Raw genomic sequence first — 16502 nt, forward strand, 5'->3', positions numbered from 1 at the left:
GAAAGTTCCAACTGTTAAGTTGCTGAGCAGGTAAAGGGTAATCTATGGAAAATTTGACTGCAAATGGGTTGGTTCCCATGTAACAAGTTGCAGGCAGTTGGGGAATCTCTCTGCAATATAGGCCTTGTATTGGGCGGTATCTGTGCAGCATATGGCTAGTAATTGGGAGATGCCTATATATTCCTAAAATACTGTGTAGAAAATTGGAATTGTTTTCTGTGGCATCCATCTATATACTGTTTGCACTCAAAGTATAGAAGGGGGGTGTTGCTCTCTGCTCTGGTGCTTCTAGTGCACTTTGGTCTGTATCTGAGCAGTTTGCTGTATGAGCTGAGTGTGCTAGAAACACCGGAGCAGAGAGTGACACCCCAGGCAGGAAAGAGGAACTGCACATTGGGGCCCCCCGAGCTGTTCTGGCTGGACCTCTTCAGGCATCACCACTTAATACACATAGTCACTTTGTATATCACCTTCATGTTTGTTTAATATTCATGTATTTTTTCACACATATTTTACTTTTATTATTATTTTAACACTTATTAGCTACTTTTACACACTTGATACTTTAACACTTCACTGTCACCTTTTTTTTTCATGTGATGCCCTGGGGAGGTCTTTGGCTGGGCTGTTTTTTGGGGTGCCCTGTGTCCCAGATGTGAACCCCAGAGTGATAGGGACCTGCTCAATGCCTTGACTCTGGTGGGCAGACCCGTATCATTGGCCATTGATATGCTAACTATCTCTGAAATTCTATTTAATAAATTTAAATGTGAACAGTAATGATCGCATAGTGCATCCGCATCTCTTTTTTTTTTTTTTTTTGTGCATGTTGTGACAGGTGCAGGGTGCTGGAATAAACACTATTTATAATACTGTTAGTGTACTGTAAATGACTTTCAATAATGTCACTACCCACAGGACCTATGGAATAAGCATATATATATACGCGGCCAGATGATCATTGTTTGTATAAAATAGCAGCCATAGTTATATGGTACATATCCTCCCTGACCTCTCACCTTTCTTTGCACTGGGGCAGATTTATGAGAGCTGATGCACAATAAACTGTGTGCTATATGTGCTGTAATGTAGCACAAGATATATTTGCTTTCATTCTTTGTACTATATTAGAGAAGGAAAGAATCTGCCTAGCTGTAATGAGTCTGACTGATAGCTATGTGCTCCACTACAACTCTAATTAGATTTGATCTTTTATAGATTTTAAGATGTCTCGCGTCCCGCTTGGAAAAGTTCTACTTAGAAATGTCATACGACACACGGACGCCCATAACAAGGTGACCAACGTAACTTTGTCATGTTTTGCAGCTTGTGGTAATCTGAACTTTGTTAAAGTGTTAAGTCAATGTCATTTCCTCTCCTATTTTGTGCCTTTTTTTCACTAATATAATAAATATGAAATTCACTTGTGTAGACTAATATTGGGCATACTCTGTCAAATTAAAGGCATGTTAGACAGACAGACATTTTGTCTGACAGCCTGACACCCAGCAGATATCAGGGCCATAGACACCGAGCTATGTCACGGTGTATGGCCACACGATATCTGGCTTCCTCCCCTGTGAAAGAACAAGGGAAATGACCGTCGGTCGGCCGCGGCTGTGCCTACACTGCCCCATGCAGCCCATTTGAAACTCCAAAGTATCACATCGGACGGACATGCTGGATGGTTCGGCATGTCCGACCAATTGATATTGTGAGATCGGTCAAATACACAGTACAATTATCTGGCCGATCCGCCGATATTGGGTGGATCACCAGATAATTGTATAATATATACCCAGCATATGAAATCAAAATGTTGCCAAAGCATGAAATTTGAGCTGCTTATAAGGAGAGAAAAGCATTCAAGTTGGATGGTAGTCCTCATTACTACAGTTGGCATCATTTAATGTATCTTCTTATACACCCCTATGTTTTAGGCTGTGAACCTATTTTTTGACCAGCTCATGGGGAGCATATTATTCTTAACAATGATTAACCTAAAATCACAATTTTTTTACTTCGGCTGCAAAGGACTATATTCTTTTAATGCCTATTGAGGATTATCACGTCTATCTCGGCTGAGGAAAAATCGGTAAATATAGATAAAGTAACAACTTTCCAGTGCAGAATGGTTTGGGTCCATGTATTTTGGAGAATATTTATAGAATACCTAAACAATATATCTTCTTCCCTATGGAATCCCCAGAACACTCCATTGGATTCCCCACTGCTGGATGACAGCAGCCATTTAAACCTAGTGTTTATATTGTCACATCTTTGACACTTCTGTTCTAAAGAGATCTCCACCTACACACCGAAGGCAGCCATTTTGTTGGCTTTAATAATAATAATAATAATTCACTAGGAACTTTAACTTGTAACACTATTTTCTACGGAATAAATAGGCTTAATTAAGTAGTGGTTCACAAAATTATTGTCCTCGCTGTGTGTAGTTGGATCAGTACACTTCTAGCCAACCTCTCACTGTTTTACATTCATGTCACAATGTCCTTTGAAATCTGAGCTGCACATGGTGAATGCTCTGATATCGCTGGTTCCAACTCTGATAGCCTGGGATCCAGAGATGGTTCCTGGAACAGTTTTTAGGTTCCAAGCACCCCAATCACAGCACACAGTGTTCATAGTGAACACAATGTGCTGCTTCCTCATTTGAAATGGATGTCCTGCAATGAGGGTAAAAGTCCTAAGATGTCTATGCATTTACATCCCAAGGATTTCCCACTTCGGAAGTAAGTCCCATTCCATTGTAGGAGATATTTGTATCAGTTCTTTCCTTAATCCTAGTTCAATTGGAGCCATATAAAGTGGATCTAATACACCAGAGCGGTCATACTGGGGGACTCGCCACCACTACTGCGATCTGTAGTATGGTTGCCACAGCACCATATGATGCACACTAGATTCAAATTATTAAACTGCCACGGTCGCCATTCAGATGCTTGGCGACTTCACTGATCACAATCTCTTCCAAAGCTCATTTGGTTGTTGAAACCACTGTTGCTTAATGTGTAACCAGTAACCTGTGGTTTCAGAACAAAAATTCATGTAGATTTGTGTTTAGTGGTGACAAAATCAAACAAACCAGGGTCTCTTACCAAATTAAAAATTATTTAGAGTGAAACAATTTGCAGCCCTATCACCCCTTCAAATGTAAAGGCACATCATCATACCCTGTATCAATGATTCTGCACTCAGTAGTCTGCTTCAGCTTGTCTGGTCTTGTTCCATCCTACTAGCTTGCTTACGTATTGCGTCTAGTGCCACCGCCCTACCAATCCCCTGCTCCCTCTCTTCTCTCTCCACTATTTCTTCTTTGATCCTCTTTCTCCTGTCTTCCTTATTATCTTGTGTTTCCATATTGCTGCTGCTACTATATACCCCCACTTCACCATTTATCTCCACTGTCTTACTTCCTTGCCTTGTCATTACTTGCCCATCTCTTCTTCGCTTACCTCCTATATTCTCCATCCTCTTCCCCTGCCTAACCATCCTCAGCGCAACCAACCAATCAATCCCATATCTTTTTCTTTCTTCCCCCTTACTTGTGCTTTCTAGAGTGCTATGTAAGTTTGAAACAAACTTGACTTCTTCTTATTACTGCTTCATTGGGAACTCCTTTGACCTCCTCGACATCACTGATAATTGTCCAACTCCCATTAACACCAACCCTTCAGCTTCTCTCTATTATGCAGACCTTTCCTTCTCCCACAGTCATAGATCCAATGGCTAAAAGGAGGTGGTGTTGAGGCTCCTCTTCACCTTTCAGGTAATTGAAAATGTTTTTCTCCTTATTCTACTTCGTGGTCTACTCCATCCATTCTTCCATCCTATACACCTCTGTGTTGCCAATATTGATTGTCTTTCCCATCTCCCAAATCTTTGATCACTTCTTACTGCCTGCCTCCCCCACTTTCATTCCTCTGAGTTCCTCTCCATTACTCTTTTGTGACTTTTAACATTCTGAAGTCAATCCCATCAACTCTCTAAACTTCTCTCACGTTTTTCTTTATTTGGCCTGTCTCAATGTCCCTCTCCTGCAACAGTGGCCACTCCATTGAATTGGGTTAGACCTGCCTTTGTTTGGTCTCCCAATCAGTAACTCTGCCCTACCTCTATCCGATCACCATCTCATAACCTTAAACATCTCCCCTCCTTCGGCTTCATCCCCCTCTAAAAGGCAACTCTCACTATGTGTAGTCTTGATGCACTTAACTTCACCAGTTACTCTTCCTTGTTAGTTTCTTCTCTCCACCGTCACCACCTCCTCCTGCCCTGAACATGCTGTCTACATTAATGACCACTCTCTCATTTCTGCCTTTGACACGTTTACCTTGTCATTTGCTACCTCCAAATATGCTCTCGCTCTGCTGAATGTCTTTGGAGGTAATCGGGCTCTCTCCCTAGGTACATCCATTTTTTATTTTTTACAGTTCTACTTTCATTCTATCTTTACAGTCCTGCTTGAAGATGTTAATGTCCTCCCAAACATCCACCCTTCACTGCCTTTTCACCACTTTTAACTACTACCCACGCACAATATCCAGCTTCCTCCTCTGCACTTTGCTTTGCCTTCCTAATTGCAAATCGTGCATATAGTCTGTTTTATACACTTTTGCACCCTCCCACGGACAACTTACTAAATCGTTTGTTTGGCCGTGCTGCTTGGTCAATAAAACAATATCTTATGTGGTGCTGTGCATATTAATGAAGGACAGAATGACATATCGTTCCGTTGTTCATTAAATCATCTAGTGTGTACCGGCAATCTGCGATGGACCCGGGGCAAAGGGAAATCGTCCCGTCTATCGGCACGATTGCCGGTCGTTCTAATGTGTAACCGGCCTATGACTTCCAATCGTGTACTTTTCTGTTCTCTCTCTTCTGATGCCTGCTCCAACATCACCCTCCTCCTTCCCATATCTACACTTCTACTCTGGTACCTTCCATCCTTGTTTTGAACATGCCCAGGTCTCCCTCTTACTGGTCTACCTAGGTTGCCTATAATTATGTTAAACATGTCCGTAATAGGAGTCCTCAGTAACTTAGAAAGACTGGTGATTGTTGGGTGCATTTGGCAGGTTTTTTAATTTTACAAGCAAGTGTCTAAAGCTGGCCACACACTAGACCAACTTTCATCCAACCATCCAACAAGTTGGCTGGTTGGAATGAAAATCTGGTAAGGTATGGGAGTAAATGATGATCAGCAATTTGCTCCTAAATGCTAGAAAACAGATGAAAATGGTCGTTAGACAAGTTTGTTAAACAAGTTTTTGTCCATTTTCCGGCATTTGGGAGCAAATTGCTGATTGTCATTTCCTTTCATACCTTTCCAGATTTTCATTCCAGCCAATCAACTAGTTGGCTGGTTTGATGTAAGTTGGTCTAGTGTGTGGCCAGCTTAAGGCGATATCTGCATGAAATACCGGGATAACAAACCTCATTAGCAAAGGGCAACAGTGGGCGGTAGATGATGATAGTGCCCGAGAAGCCAGTTTAATCTACGAGGGCTAATTGAAAAGTAATGAGACTGCTCTGTGTTTCTGCCCCATAGGTAGACGTGGCAAAACTATGCTGGTTATTGTGACGCTCATACATCGATGTGTCTGAACCTGCGGTTGTACTGCCGTAGTCTTCTTTGTTTGGTTACAGCGAGTGGAAGATCTTCGTACGTTTCGCCATGACGGATGAGAGAGAAGTGTCTCTGAGATTACGTCATTTGTGTGATTGAATTTTGTGTTAAACTTGGAAAAAGCGGAAATTAAACTCATGAAATGTTACGGCAAGCATACGGTGGTTGAAAAAATTAGCCGTACTGCAGTAAGTGTGTTCTGGGAGACCATCCACTGCAGTTACAGATGTTAACCTTGCCAAAGCTGTGGAGATGTTGCAAAATGACAGAACTTTACGAAAACTTTCCGCTTCACTTGGCATCTCATTCAAACGGGTTCAGTATATTGTGACAAAGGAACTGAAAATGCATATCGTGTGTGTGCGAGGTGGGGGTATCCAGAAATCTCACAGAAGAGCAGACGCGACGACAAGTAGAATCGTGCAAGAACACTGTTTGAATGTCGAAGAGGATCCCCGATTTCCTCACATCGATTGTGATGTATCGTGGATTCCTCATTATGATCTGGAAACCAAACATATGGTGTATGGTAACATGAAAATTCGCCTTCAGCCAAAAATATTCTTTGTGATTCTTTCGGCGTGTAAAGACATGCTATTTACGAGCATGGAATGATCCTACAGCACTGGGTTCCCCGTGGACAGACCATGGTGACTACTCTGCAAATGTCCAGAAAACCCATTTGCGTGGGGCCATGAGGAAGAAAAGGCCACATTTGCTGAAGAAAGTGTTTTTTGCTCCAAAACAATGCCTGACCACATGTTGCTGCTGTAGCATGTGTAGCACTGACTGAAATTAATGGGACGGCACTGGAACACCCTACATATAGCCCGAACTTAGCACCCTTTGATTTCTAGGCACAGAGCTATAGACTTTTTGGTGTCCTGGACCAGAAAGCACATTGGAACCCCTACCCTCCCCCCCCCCCCCCCCCCCCCAATTTTTCAAATAGGGACATAAGGGGTATGCCCAAAAAAGGGGGTGTGGCCTGATAGGGACAGGTCATGACTAAACGGATTTGTCCCGTATGATGATAAAGTACCTATCCCTTTGTACCACTGTTATCCAGGTGTCACTACCAAATAGTGTGAAACCAATGGCTGTAGTGATGATACACAATACTTCTGTAATATAACTCACCAGCTCTAGCTGTACAGTAGCAGAGCGCTGGTGAAGCTGCAGCAGGATTTATCCATCAGAACAGCGATGCACAAGCCTGGAGCTGCCAGTGTGGATCTCTGACTGCAGGTGTAGAAAGAGTGCTACTTGTAGTGTAAATGCAGCGAATATCAGTGGCGGGGAGATCCATGTATGGTACACTCACCGGCAAAGGTACTTGAGGTGTGCTAGCAACTCCTGGGTTGGAAATCGGTGGCTGTGTTCAGGGCTCCCATCAGAAATTGTGTGGCTGATAACTCCATGTGTAAGGTCCTGGGTATGACAGTATTTTGAAATGTGTGTGTTACATAAAAGAGGATGCCTCTGAAGGTGCTTGGGGAGGTGGCCTGATGGAGGAGATAGAGGCCACCAGGATATGCATGGGATTGAAGAAAAGGAAGCCAAGTGAGAATGATTATAAACAGAAAATTGACAGACCCGAGCAGCGCCCTGTGCTGTGGCACGTGCCACACCACCCTAGTTATGGCCCTGTCCGGGCATTCCCAACCCTGAAAACACAACTGCGTGGAAAGAAGTTCTCAACGGATGATGATGTGAAAAATGCCACCAAAAGTGATGTGACAGAAGTCTACTGCACGTCTTATAAAATATATTGAATGTGAAGGATGCTACCTTGAAAAAGAGAATAATGTTCAGATCCTGTGGAGTCATCTGATTCTGAATAAAAGAAATCAGTCTCATTACTTTTCTATCAGCCCTCGTAAAACAGTCCAACGACATCTCCAAGGTAATGGACTACCGAGCAGTGGAGGAAGGTGACTTGCTTAGAGAAATCATCTTTCACTGTATTTTCAACAACAGACAAGTGTGTGTGTGTGACGCCAACCTAGAGAACTTTATAGACCTGAGTGAGTCTTTCAACATTCATGGTTTCTTGTGGCTCTGTAATGTGGGTCACATTGTCCTGTCCTGATTTGGGTGCAGTCATTCCCTTTATAAAGCAAGATGAATGCTAATTGCTGCTTAATGATAAACCATGATTAACTTCCCCGTGTGTCCTCCTGAATGCTCCCCATCCACAGAGCACGTGTGGTCACCCAACGGTGTGATTGGTCTTACAATAATATTATCCGTGTGTCATGACCTTATATGTGAACAGGCCAACAGATCTGAACACAATTGGACATTTTATGGGATTTTCTGGAACGAATGTCCCACCATCAGTAAGGTGTCAGTGACTTTCTTGTGGAAGAATATTGATACATCTCTCCTGCCCTATTACTGACATAGACTCTGGTTGCCTAAGCAGCATGGAATGCATCATGTTAGACAACCTCCCCAGCAGTTGTACAATAGTAATTCACAATATATACAGCTCCAGAGCAGCTTTAACTTAAGATAACCAACAGGGTTACAGTTTTACTGTAGTAATAACACGAACACGTGCTCCAGGCAGCTAGGGGTATAATTACTAAAGGTCGATTTTGATCGATTTTAAAATCTATCAACATCGATGTGTTTCTGGGGTTAAATCACACATTTACTAATCTAGTAAATGTGTGATTTAGCCCCAGAAACACAGCATCAATGCTAATTGATTTTTAAGTCGATCAAAATCATTTAAATATGACCTTTACTAAATATACCCCCTAGAGGGTAAAAATGTTGCTAGACAGATAATAGTTGTAAACAGCTTTCGCATGTAAAGATCTATGGGCTGAATAGATCTATAGTTTATTAAACTGTGCAGCTATAGTAACAGATAAAGCTTGTTAAATGCAAAACTTCCACTTCTGCTTTATTTTGCCAATGTAGACTATGAGGCCATTATTTTGATTTGGTTTTTAGATGGGATATTGGACAAACTTTTTGATGTATTCAGTCCAGTTAGATTGATTTCTATTCTGCATTATTCACTCCATTAGATTTATTTACCTTCCTTTTCATTATTGGCAGATCCAAGAAGAGTCTGAAATGTGGAAAATTCGAGAACTAGAGAAGCAAACGACAACTTCCGGGGCAAAGAAGAGACGAGTATCGCCGGATCTAAACAGGTCAACAGTGAACCCTGACAGAAGCACCTCTGTTATCACATTAGTAATAAGCACTAGATTAGCACTGACAGTTGACAGCCGTGGTCCTGTCCTATAGTTGTTACCAATATGGCACATGCATCAGCCAGTCAAATATTTACTTCCAATCCAATTTGCACCATATTTACCAAAGCCCATATATACTACTTTGCGCAATGTTTTTATTAACTGGGCACAATAAACTGATTCAGGGTGAATTGAATTAGCTGCAAGGTTCCGGTGGATGGCTGCACATAGCGGGTAATTATGACCAAGACAGCATATAAATAACATTTTAAGTTAATAATCTGTTATATAACTCTATAGTTTCTTTCATATTCGCCTCCTTACCGGACAGCATGGAAGGTAGCGACAGGTGACATTTTGTAGGTGGGTATCAAGTGTTTATAATAGTGTGCCCCCTCACCTACTGTTATTCTCCAGACACACTGAGAGCAGGCTCTAGGGAAGCACAGACCTAGGAAATGCTGATTCATACTTGACCAGTTGTTGTAGTAATTTATCCGAGCATCATTATGAACAAACACAATATGAATGAATGCCTTACAGATGTGTCCTGCTCCATCGTTGCCGCGGCATGCATGCTGTGAGCTGCAGATGCGCTGCATTCGCACCCACGATCCATTGTGCGGATGCTGGTCTAAGCATGTGCAGCAAATCGCATGCTGTGAGGCGTGTGCACGTTTGCCACATAGGCGGCAAAGATGAGTGAGGACATATCTGTATACTATATGCTGTCTATAATTACGCCTATAGTGCATCCAAAGGTGCCTGAAATACTTGGAAGTGCCCTATTAATAGGGTATAGCCAATTCAGTATATTTTACTGGTTCCATATGCTTGATCAGACAATATAGCTTTCCTGTTGCCATACATTACTGTAGATTGTAAATTGCTGACCAAGACTCAGAGATCTATCAAACCATAGCATTCACTCAGCTTCTAGCTATCATTTTATAGATTGTACTTGATGTATGATAACTTGAAGCTGATTGGTTCCTATGGGGCAACGTCACCACTTATCCTCTTCAGAAGGTTTAATACATCTCTCCCTATGGCCCAAATTTAATAGCCCGTGAACTGCAGTCACTGACGCAATTCCTATTATGTTTGGGCCCATATCTCCCATGTAGCTTTCATGTCTCCCTTCTCATCCCCACAATTCCACTTTGACTTGAGAACCAGGGGAGACCTTTCTAAAGTAGAAAGTGGTATTGGTAGTTGGTAGGATCAACCAATCGAATTCTAATGCAGGTTACAAAATAAACAGTTGCGCCAAACAGCCCCTCTCGGGGCACCTGGTCCCGTCAGACTCTGCTAGCACTGGGTGTCCTTTTTTTGCACCAAAAAAATGTGTCTAAGTCGCAAAGTGATGCAATTAGGATACACCAGGAGATTGCACTGATTGATTTGATATGCATCACTATATCTGAGTCTCTCAATCAGCATGCCAAGTGGTACGATGCAGCTTTTTTCCATGCCAACTTCCGTTTACAGATTCTGTCGCACACAGATATACAAGTGTCACATATCAAATTAAACAGCACAGTCTCCTGGTGCGTCCTAGTCACATCGCATTGTGATTTAAGAGCCCTACAAACTAGACAATATTTTGAACAATTTGGACAATTCCGATGCATCGGAACGACAAATCGCTCAAATCTTCCAGTGTGTATGGACTAATGCGCACTCCCGCTGCGCCGTTCGCTGCATCTTCAGATCTTTTGTACATGCAGGAAGAGCTGTCAATCTTGTTAGCAATTCCCCTCAGATCGTGCAGTGTGTACGCACTACCGAGCGACCAGGCAATATGGTTACATTATATAGTTAACGATCTAACCACCAAATAATGCAAGATATATCGTTTGGTCGTGTGTTAGATTGCAGTTTGTATGCATTAGATTTTTTCCCGGGAGTTTAGGGGAAATCGTTGATGACATTGCATCGTTTGCAAGTCGTCTAATGTGTACATAGCTTTAGACGCATTTTCAAAGAGACGCCTGATGCTAGCAGAGCTGCACGAGACCTGGTGGCTCGCTCATGTGAGGCATAACGCTCTGCATGGCGTATTGAGGTTAGATGAGCGAGGACACATCTGTAAATGTACTTATATTTGTGCTTATACCACCAGTTTCATTATGTGCCTCTTTCCAATGCAGATGGGATCACAATGGCTACAAGGAGCTCTATCCAGAAGAGTTTAATGATAACAGGTAGGATATTACTGTATATAAGAGCAGGTGTGTCCTGGATGATACTTCATCCCTGTGCTTTTCCTGTCCTCTTTTCTGTGTCTGTCTTCAGCCCTGTGCATAAGGGCATATATAGCACTTAGCAGTTATTGCTGTACGGCAAATCTACTGATATCCTTATGGAACCTTAACTTGTTTTGATTTGGTTGTTATAAAACTGTTCTGTTCTAACAAAGGTTCCTACTAAGGAGAAGTTTCATTTTAAATTTCATCACTATTATAACCAGATAATTGTAATTCTCTGCATCATTTGTTCTTCCAGCATTTAAATAAGGTTTGTCAGGAGCATCTATAGTGCTGCAATTGATTAATGATTTGCTTTTATTTCAAAAGGTTATATTTGGTTAATTAGCTAATGTAAAAATTTAACTACGGACTTGGGATACATAAAGTAAAATGTAATTGATGGTAAGGGGGGTATATTTACTAAAGTGACAGTTTTTAAGAAGTGGAGATGTTGCCCATAGCAACCAGTCAGATTCTACTTAACATTTAACACCTTCTAGAAGATAATTGCTAGAATGTGATTGGTTGCTATGGGCAACATCTCCACTTTTAAAAACTCTCATTTTAGTAAATGTACCCCTAAGAGTAAAAATCTCATGAAAACTGACCTTGTTTTTATGTCAGAAGCCGGATGAGATCTGATGGTTTTAAAGATGACGGTGAGCGAGAAGGTGCGAGAGGGGGAGCAGCAGCCGCAGCAGCCGTGACACTGAGACAGGATGCCCTGAGCGTACGGGCCTTGAACAAGAAGTTCTATGAATGCGAGTCTGGAATTCCTGACAGGTGAGTGACGTTTCTGTGTTTCCCCTCCTCATAATTATCACTATGTAAGTTTTTCTTCTTCAGGGTCCATGGGGTCCACAGCCATTACTTTGGGGTATGTGGTTGGAGTGATCCAGGCACCAAACAGATAAAACGAGCTCTCAGCTCCCCCAGGATGCCCTGGGTCCTCCCCCACATATACCCCTCCCCTGCTAAAGGCAGTCAGTTGTTCTGTTTGGTGCGAGAAGGCACCTTATTGACGGGAACTGCGGGAGCAGTCCCAAGACAAGTGTTTCCTCTAAGCAAGCGGCGCGTGCTGTGGATGGGAGACTGGAAGCAGCTAAGCGTCTGGTAGACGTCCGCGTCGCTGCTTCATCTACCCCCGCCGGCGCCGCAACACCGGTGAGAGAACCAATGATTTCGGCAGGGGCATAGGGTCCTGGACTGCAACCGGGAAGCACGGGGATGCAGGTAAGGTGGTTCTGTGCGGCCGCTGACGCTGGAACCACCTGGCAGTCCGTCCTCCGGCGGTGGAGACTGGCCGGGGGGAAACACTGTAGTGGGGAGCCAGGTAAACTGCCTCCCACACTAGACCACCGGGACTTGAGGGATTCCTGACAGCCGGGGACTAGTTGGCGGTGGGCAAGTCAGTGAGCCGGGTGGATCCACACCGCATAGGGAAGGTTCGCTTTCCCTGGTGGCCCCTCCCCCAAACCTCACGCTGGTCCAGTTCAAGGTTTCCCGCAGCTGTGTTGCTCTTCCCACCCTTCCTCTATATGAGTCGGCCTGAGTCCACTTTCAGGTGCTCTCGGTGGCTGTGCAATCAGGAGGTTGGGTCAGTCAACCTGTATACCTCTTCTGCGGGGATCAGGTTATGCAGAGCTCCAATATCCTACTCGGCCTGGGGCTGTTCGTAGTTGAATAAGAGCTTAAAATGCATATACTCTTATAAGGGGATATATTATGCATTGCATGTGACTTACGTTATCTGCTGTGTGTGGTGCTGCCTTTTTATATTTAAATAACTGTCAGTTATAACCTATCACTGTTGTTTTTTCCTCATAACCCTCTACTACAGGTGTGTGGGAATTATTGGGTGTGAAAAGTTGTCACATGAGTACTCAGAACTTTGCATAAAAATAAATAAATAATAATCTGAAAGACAGGTGGCTGAAGCCCCTGTGCTGGTGTCATGTATGGCCTGCATAGTGGGGTTATCCCCACAGGATTTCATAGAAAATGGATTATGTGGTCACTGTTTTAAAGAGTCACCTCATCAGTCAAATCTACCAGCTTCTGGGCAAGAACCCCCTTGGGCTTCCTTTTCCCAGATTATGGCACAGGTTGCAGACCGATTGGCTGCCCCTGGGCCGCCCCCTATGTTGAGGTACCCTCAGCAGCTGCAACCTGCTGTGTTTATGCCCCCTATGCTTCTGTCCTGGTTGGACATGTATGCTCACTCAGGTCAGAGTATGGCTTAATCCTCAGCAGATTTCCAGCAGCCGCTGCAGGTAGCTAGACCAGTACAGCCAAACACTAGAAGGCGTTCAGCTTCACACGCAGGCCAGCCCACAGATTCTGGTTCATCCTCTGATGAGTATGAGGAGGCACAGGACTCCTCTCGGGAAACTCTCTGGAGAGGAGGGGGATCAATTTTCAGAAGCCGATGTCCCTTTTCTAATTAGGGCAGTCAAAGCTGTACTGAACATAGATAATGTGCAGCCACTATTTAAACGCCAGAAAGTGGTAAAAGCGGAATTTCCTAAATCTGAGCACCTCTCGGAACTTATGGGGGAGGCATGGAGTTCTCCGGCTAGGAGATGACATCTTCCAAAGAGGGTGGCGGCCTAATACCACTTTCCGTCAGAAGACTGTGCCAAATGGGAAATTCCGCCGTCATAGACGCACATGTGGCACATCTGGTAAGGAGTGCCACATTGCCCATACCATCTGCATCCTCTCTTAAAAGTTCCACAGATAGGAGACTTGAAGCCTGTCTCAAAACTATATTTTCCCTGTCAGGGGCGGCCATTTGTCCAGCCATGGCTACGGCCTGGGTTTCTAAGGCCATTGAAGAATGGATGAGAGCATTGGAGGTATCACTGCCAGAAGTTTCCAAAGAACAGTTGGAAATTATGTCCTATGTCAAGGAGGTAGCGTCCTATTTGGGAGAGGCAGTATTGGATGCTGGTATATTAATCTTCCAAAGCTTCGGCTGTCTTGATTGTGGCGCGCAGAGCTCTTTGGTTAAGGGACTGGAAAGCGGATGCAGGGTCCAAAAAAATTACTAGAATCCTTTCCGTTTACGGGAGGCATTCTGTTTGGTACAGAGCTGGACAATATTGTGGCTATGGTAGCAGCCTCTAAAATTGCTGGTCTGCCCTCGGTATCTACTACCAGACATAGGCGGTCATCCTTTCTAGCCTTTCGGCCGCAAGGAAAGGCTAAGGGTCAGTCGTCTTCCAGAGCCAGTTCTCCCAGAAAACCACTATCGTCCGTCTGAAAGGTCCCAGGACAAATCTGCAGCCTGATGGGGCGGGCCTCCCCCTGGGTAGGATCCCAGGGTAGGAGGCCGACTTCTTCAGTTTTCGGATGCCTGGGTTCGGGAGGTGGTCTCCCAGGGGTACGCCCTTATGTTCTGGAGAAGTCCCCCGCAGAGGTTTTTCTGCACAACTCCGGCAGTGGGTTCTGCAAGAGCCTTGGCCCTCCAGCAGGCTATACACTCCCTGCTGGTGTCATGGGTAATAGTCCCGGTGCCAGTGAATCAACTGGGCAAAGGTTATTATTATAACCTATTTTTGATTCAAAAACCGAGTCTGTCTTATCGGCCTATTTGAACCTGAAGGGGCTCAACACATTTATCCGGGTACCCAGGTTTCGTATGGAAACCCTGCGGTCGAATTGTGTCGGCAATGGAACCGGGGGATTTTATGGTGTCCTTGGATATTCAGGATGCATACCTTCATGTGCCAATTGCACTGTTCCACCAACTGTTTCTGTGGTTCGCAGTGTTGCATGAGCACTTCCAGTTTCTGTCAATGCCTTTTGGTTTGTCAACAGACCCTTGGGTGTTTACCAAAATTATGGCGGTAATGATGGTCTGTCTCAGGCGCCAGGGCGTCAGAATTCTACCATACTTGGACGATCTCCTGTTATTGGTGCAGTCTCAGCAGGAGTTGCAGCATCATCTAAGACTGACGAATGCCTGTCTATGCAGACACGGCTTGATCATAAATTGGAAGAAGTCGTCACTTCTTCCAGTACAGCGGATGGTACATTTAGGGGCACGCTTGGACTCCTTGGCACAGAGGATATATCTGCCAGAGGACAAGATCGCGTCCCTTAAGTTGCAGGTTCACAAGTTTCTTCACAACCGGTCGTTGTCTGTGCAGGCAGCAATGCGGGTGCTGGGGTCCATGGTGACCACCTTCAGCATGGTGTAGTATGCCCAATTCCACTCCAGTCCATTACAGCAGTTGATCCTCTCGCTTTGGAACGGGGAGTACCACTCAATAAAGTCACAGAGGATTCGTCTCTCACCAGAAGTGCGATTGTCCCTGTTGTGGTTGTAGACGGGCTGTCTCAACAAGGGTCGCCCCATCTGGGTTCAAGATTGGGTACTCCTCATGACCGATGCCAGTCTCCACGGATGGGGCGCGGTGATAGGTCGACACACATTTCAAGGAAGATGGACTGTAGCAGAAAGTCTTCTATCTATAAATGTCCTGGAACTGAAAGCAGTATTCAGAGCGCTGGTTCAGGCTCAGGGAATACTGAAGGGCAGGCCTGTAGAGGTACAATCCGACAACGCCACCGCGGTAGCCTACCTCAACCATCGGGGGGACGCGGAGTCGGGCGGCCATGGCGGAGATGTCAAACATTCTGGTCTGGGCAGAATGTCACCTTCCGGCGATATCAGCGGTTTTCATACAAGGAGTCCTAAATTGGGAAGCGGACTTCCTGAGTCGGCAGGATATACACGCCGGAGAGTGGGCTCTTCATCAACAGGTGTTTCAGGACCTGGTGGACAAGTGGGGTCTTCCAGAGGTAGACCTCATGGCCTCAAGGCATAATCACAGACTTCCCAGGTACGGGTCCAGGACCAGTTTGTGGATGCTCTGGCAGTGGAACTTCAGACTGGCGTATCTGTTCCCCCCGTTTTCCCTTCTTCCAAGGGTGATCAGGAAGATCAAGCAGGACATCGGTACAGTAATACTGATAGCTCCTGCTTGGCTCAGACGACATTGGTTCACCGATCTACAGAGTCTCTCCATGGACATTCCGTGGCCTCTTCCTCTAAGGCCGGACCTGTTAATACAGGGTCCTTGCTTGTATCCAGATCTCCCTCGTCTGTCTTTGACTGAATGGCTCTTGAGGCCTCCATCTTAAGGGCAAAGGGGTTTTCCGATTCTGTAATGCAGACTATGTTGAGGGCACGAAAACCTTCCTCTGTCCACATTTATTACAGGGTTTGGCACTCGTTTTTTCAGTGGTGTGAACTGAGGAGATATGACCCTAAAGTGTTTAGGGTCTCTCGAGTGCTTTCGTTTCTTCAGGCTGGGTTAGAGCGCGGTCTCCGGCTGGCCACTTTGAGAGTGCAGGCTTCTGCGCTTTCGG

General features: G+C 44.6%; 1 protein-coding gene across 4 annotated transcripts in view; it reads left to right on the plus strand.

Moving 5' to 3' along the window:
* NKAPD1 (NKAP domain containing 1) overlaps positions 1-16502 on the plus strand; it is a 34892-nt gene that overhangs the window by 5019 nt on the left and 13371 nt on the right. For 2 of the 4 annotated variants that reach the window (XM_088481382.1, XM_088481383.1), the window contains 4 exons: positions 1219-1295; positions 8729-8826; positions 11025-11078; positions 11748-11906. In XM_088481382.1, the coding sequence (XP_088337508.1) occupies positions 1227-1295; positions 8729-8826; positions 11025-11078; positions 11748-11906 (380 nt within the window). In that variant the 5' untranslated portion in view covers positions 1219-1226. The remainder of the gene's footprint in view (positions 1-1218; positions 1296-8728; positions 8827-11024; positions 11079-11747; positions 11907-16502) is intronic. The other 2 variants (XM_088481381.1, XM_088481380.1) reach the window with 2 other exon arrangements.

Source organism: Taudactylus pleione, unplaced genomic scaffold (assembly GCF_031769625.1).
Source record: "Taudactylus pleione unplaced genomic scaffold, aTauple2 ptg000270l, whole genome shotgun sequence".
Taxonomy (NCBI): Eukaryota; Metazoa; Chordata; class Amphibia; order Anura; family Myobatrachidae; genus Taudactylus; species Taudactylus pleione.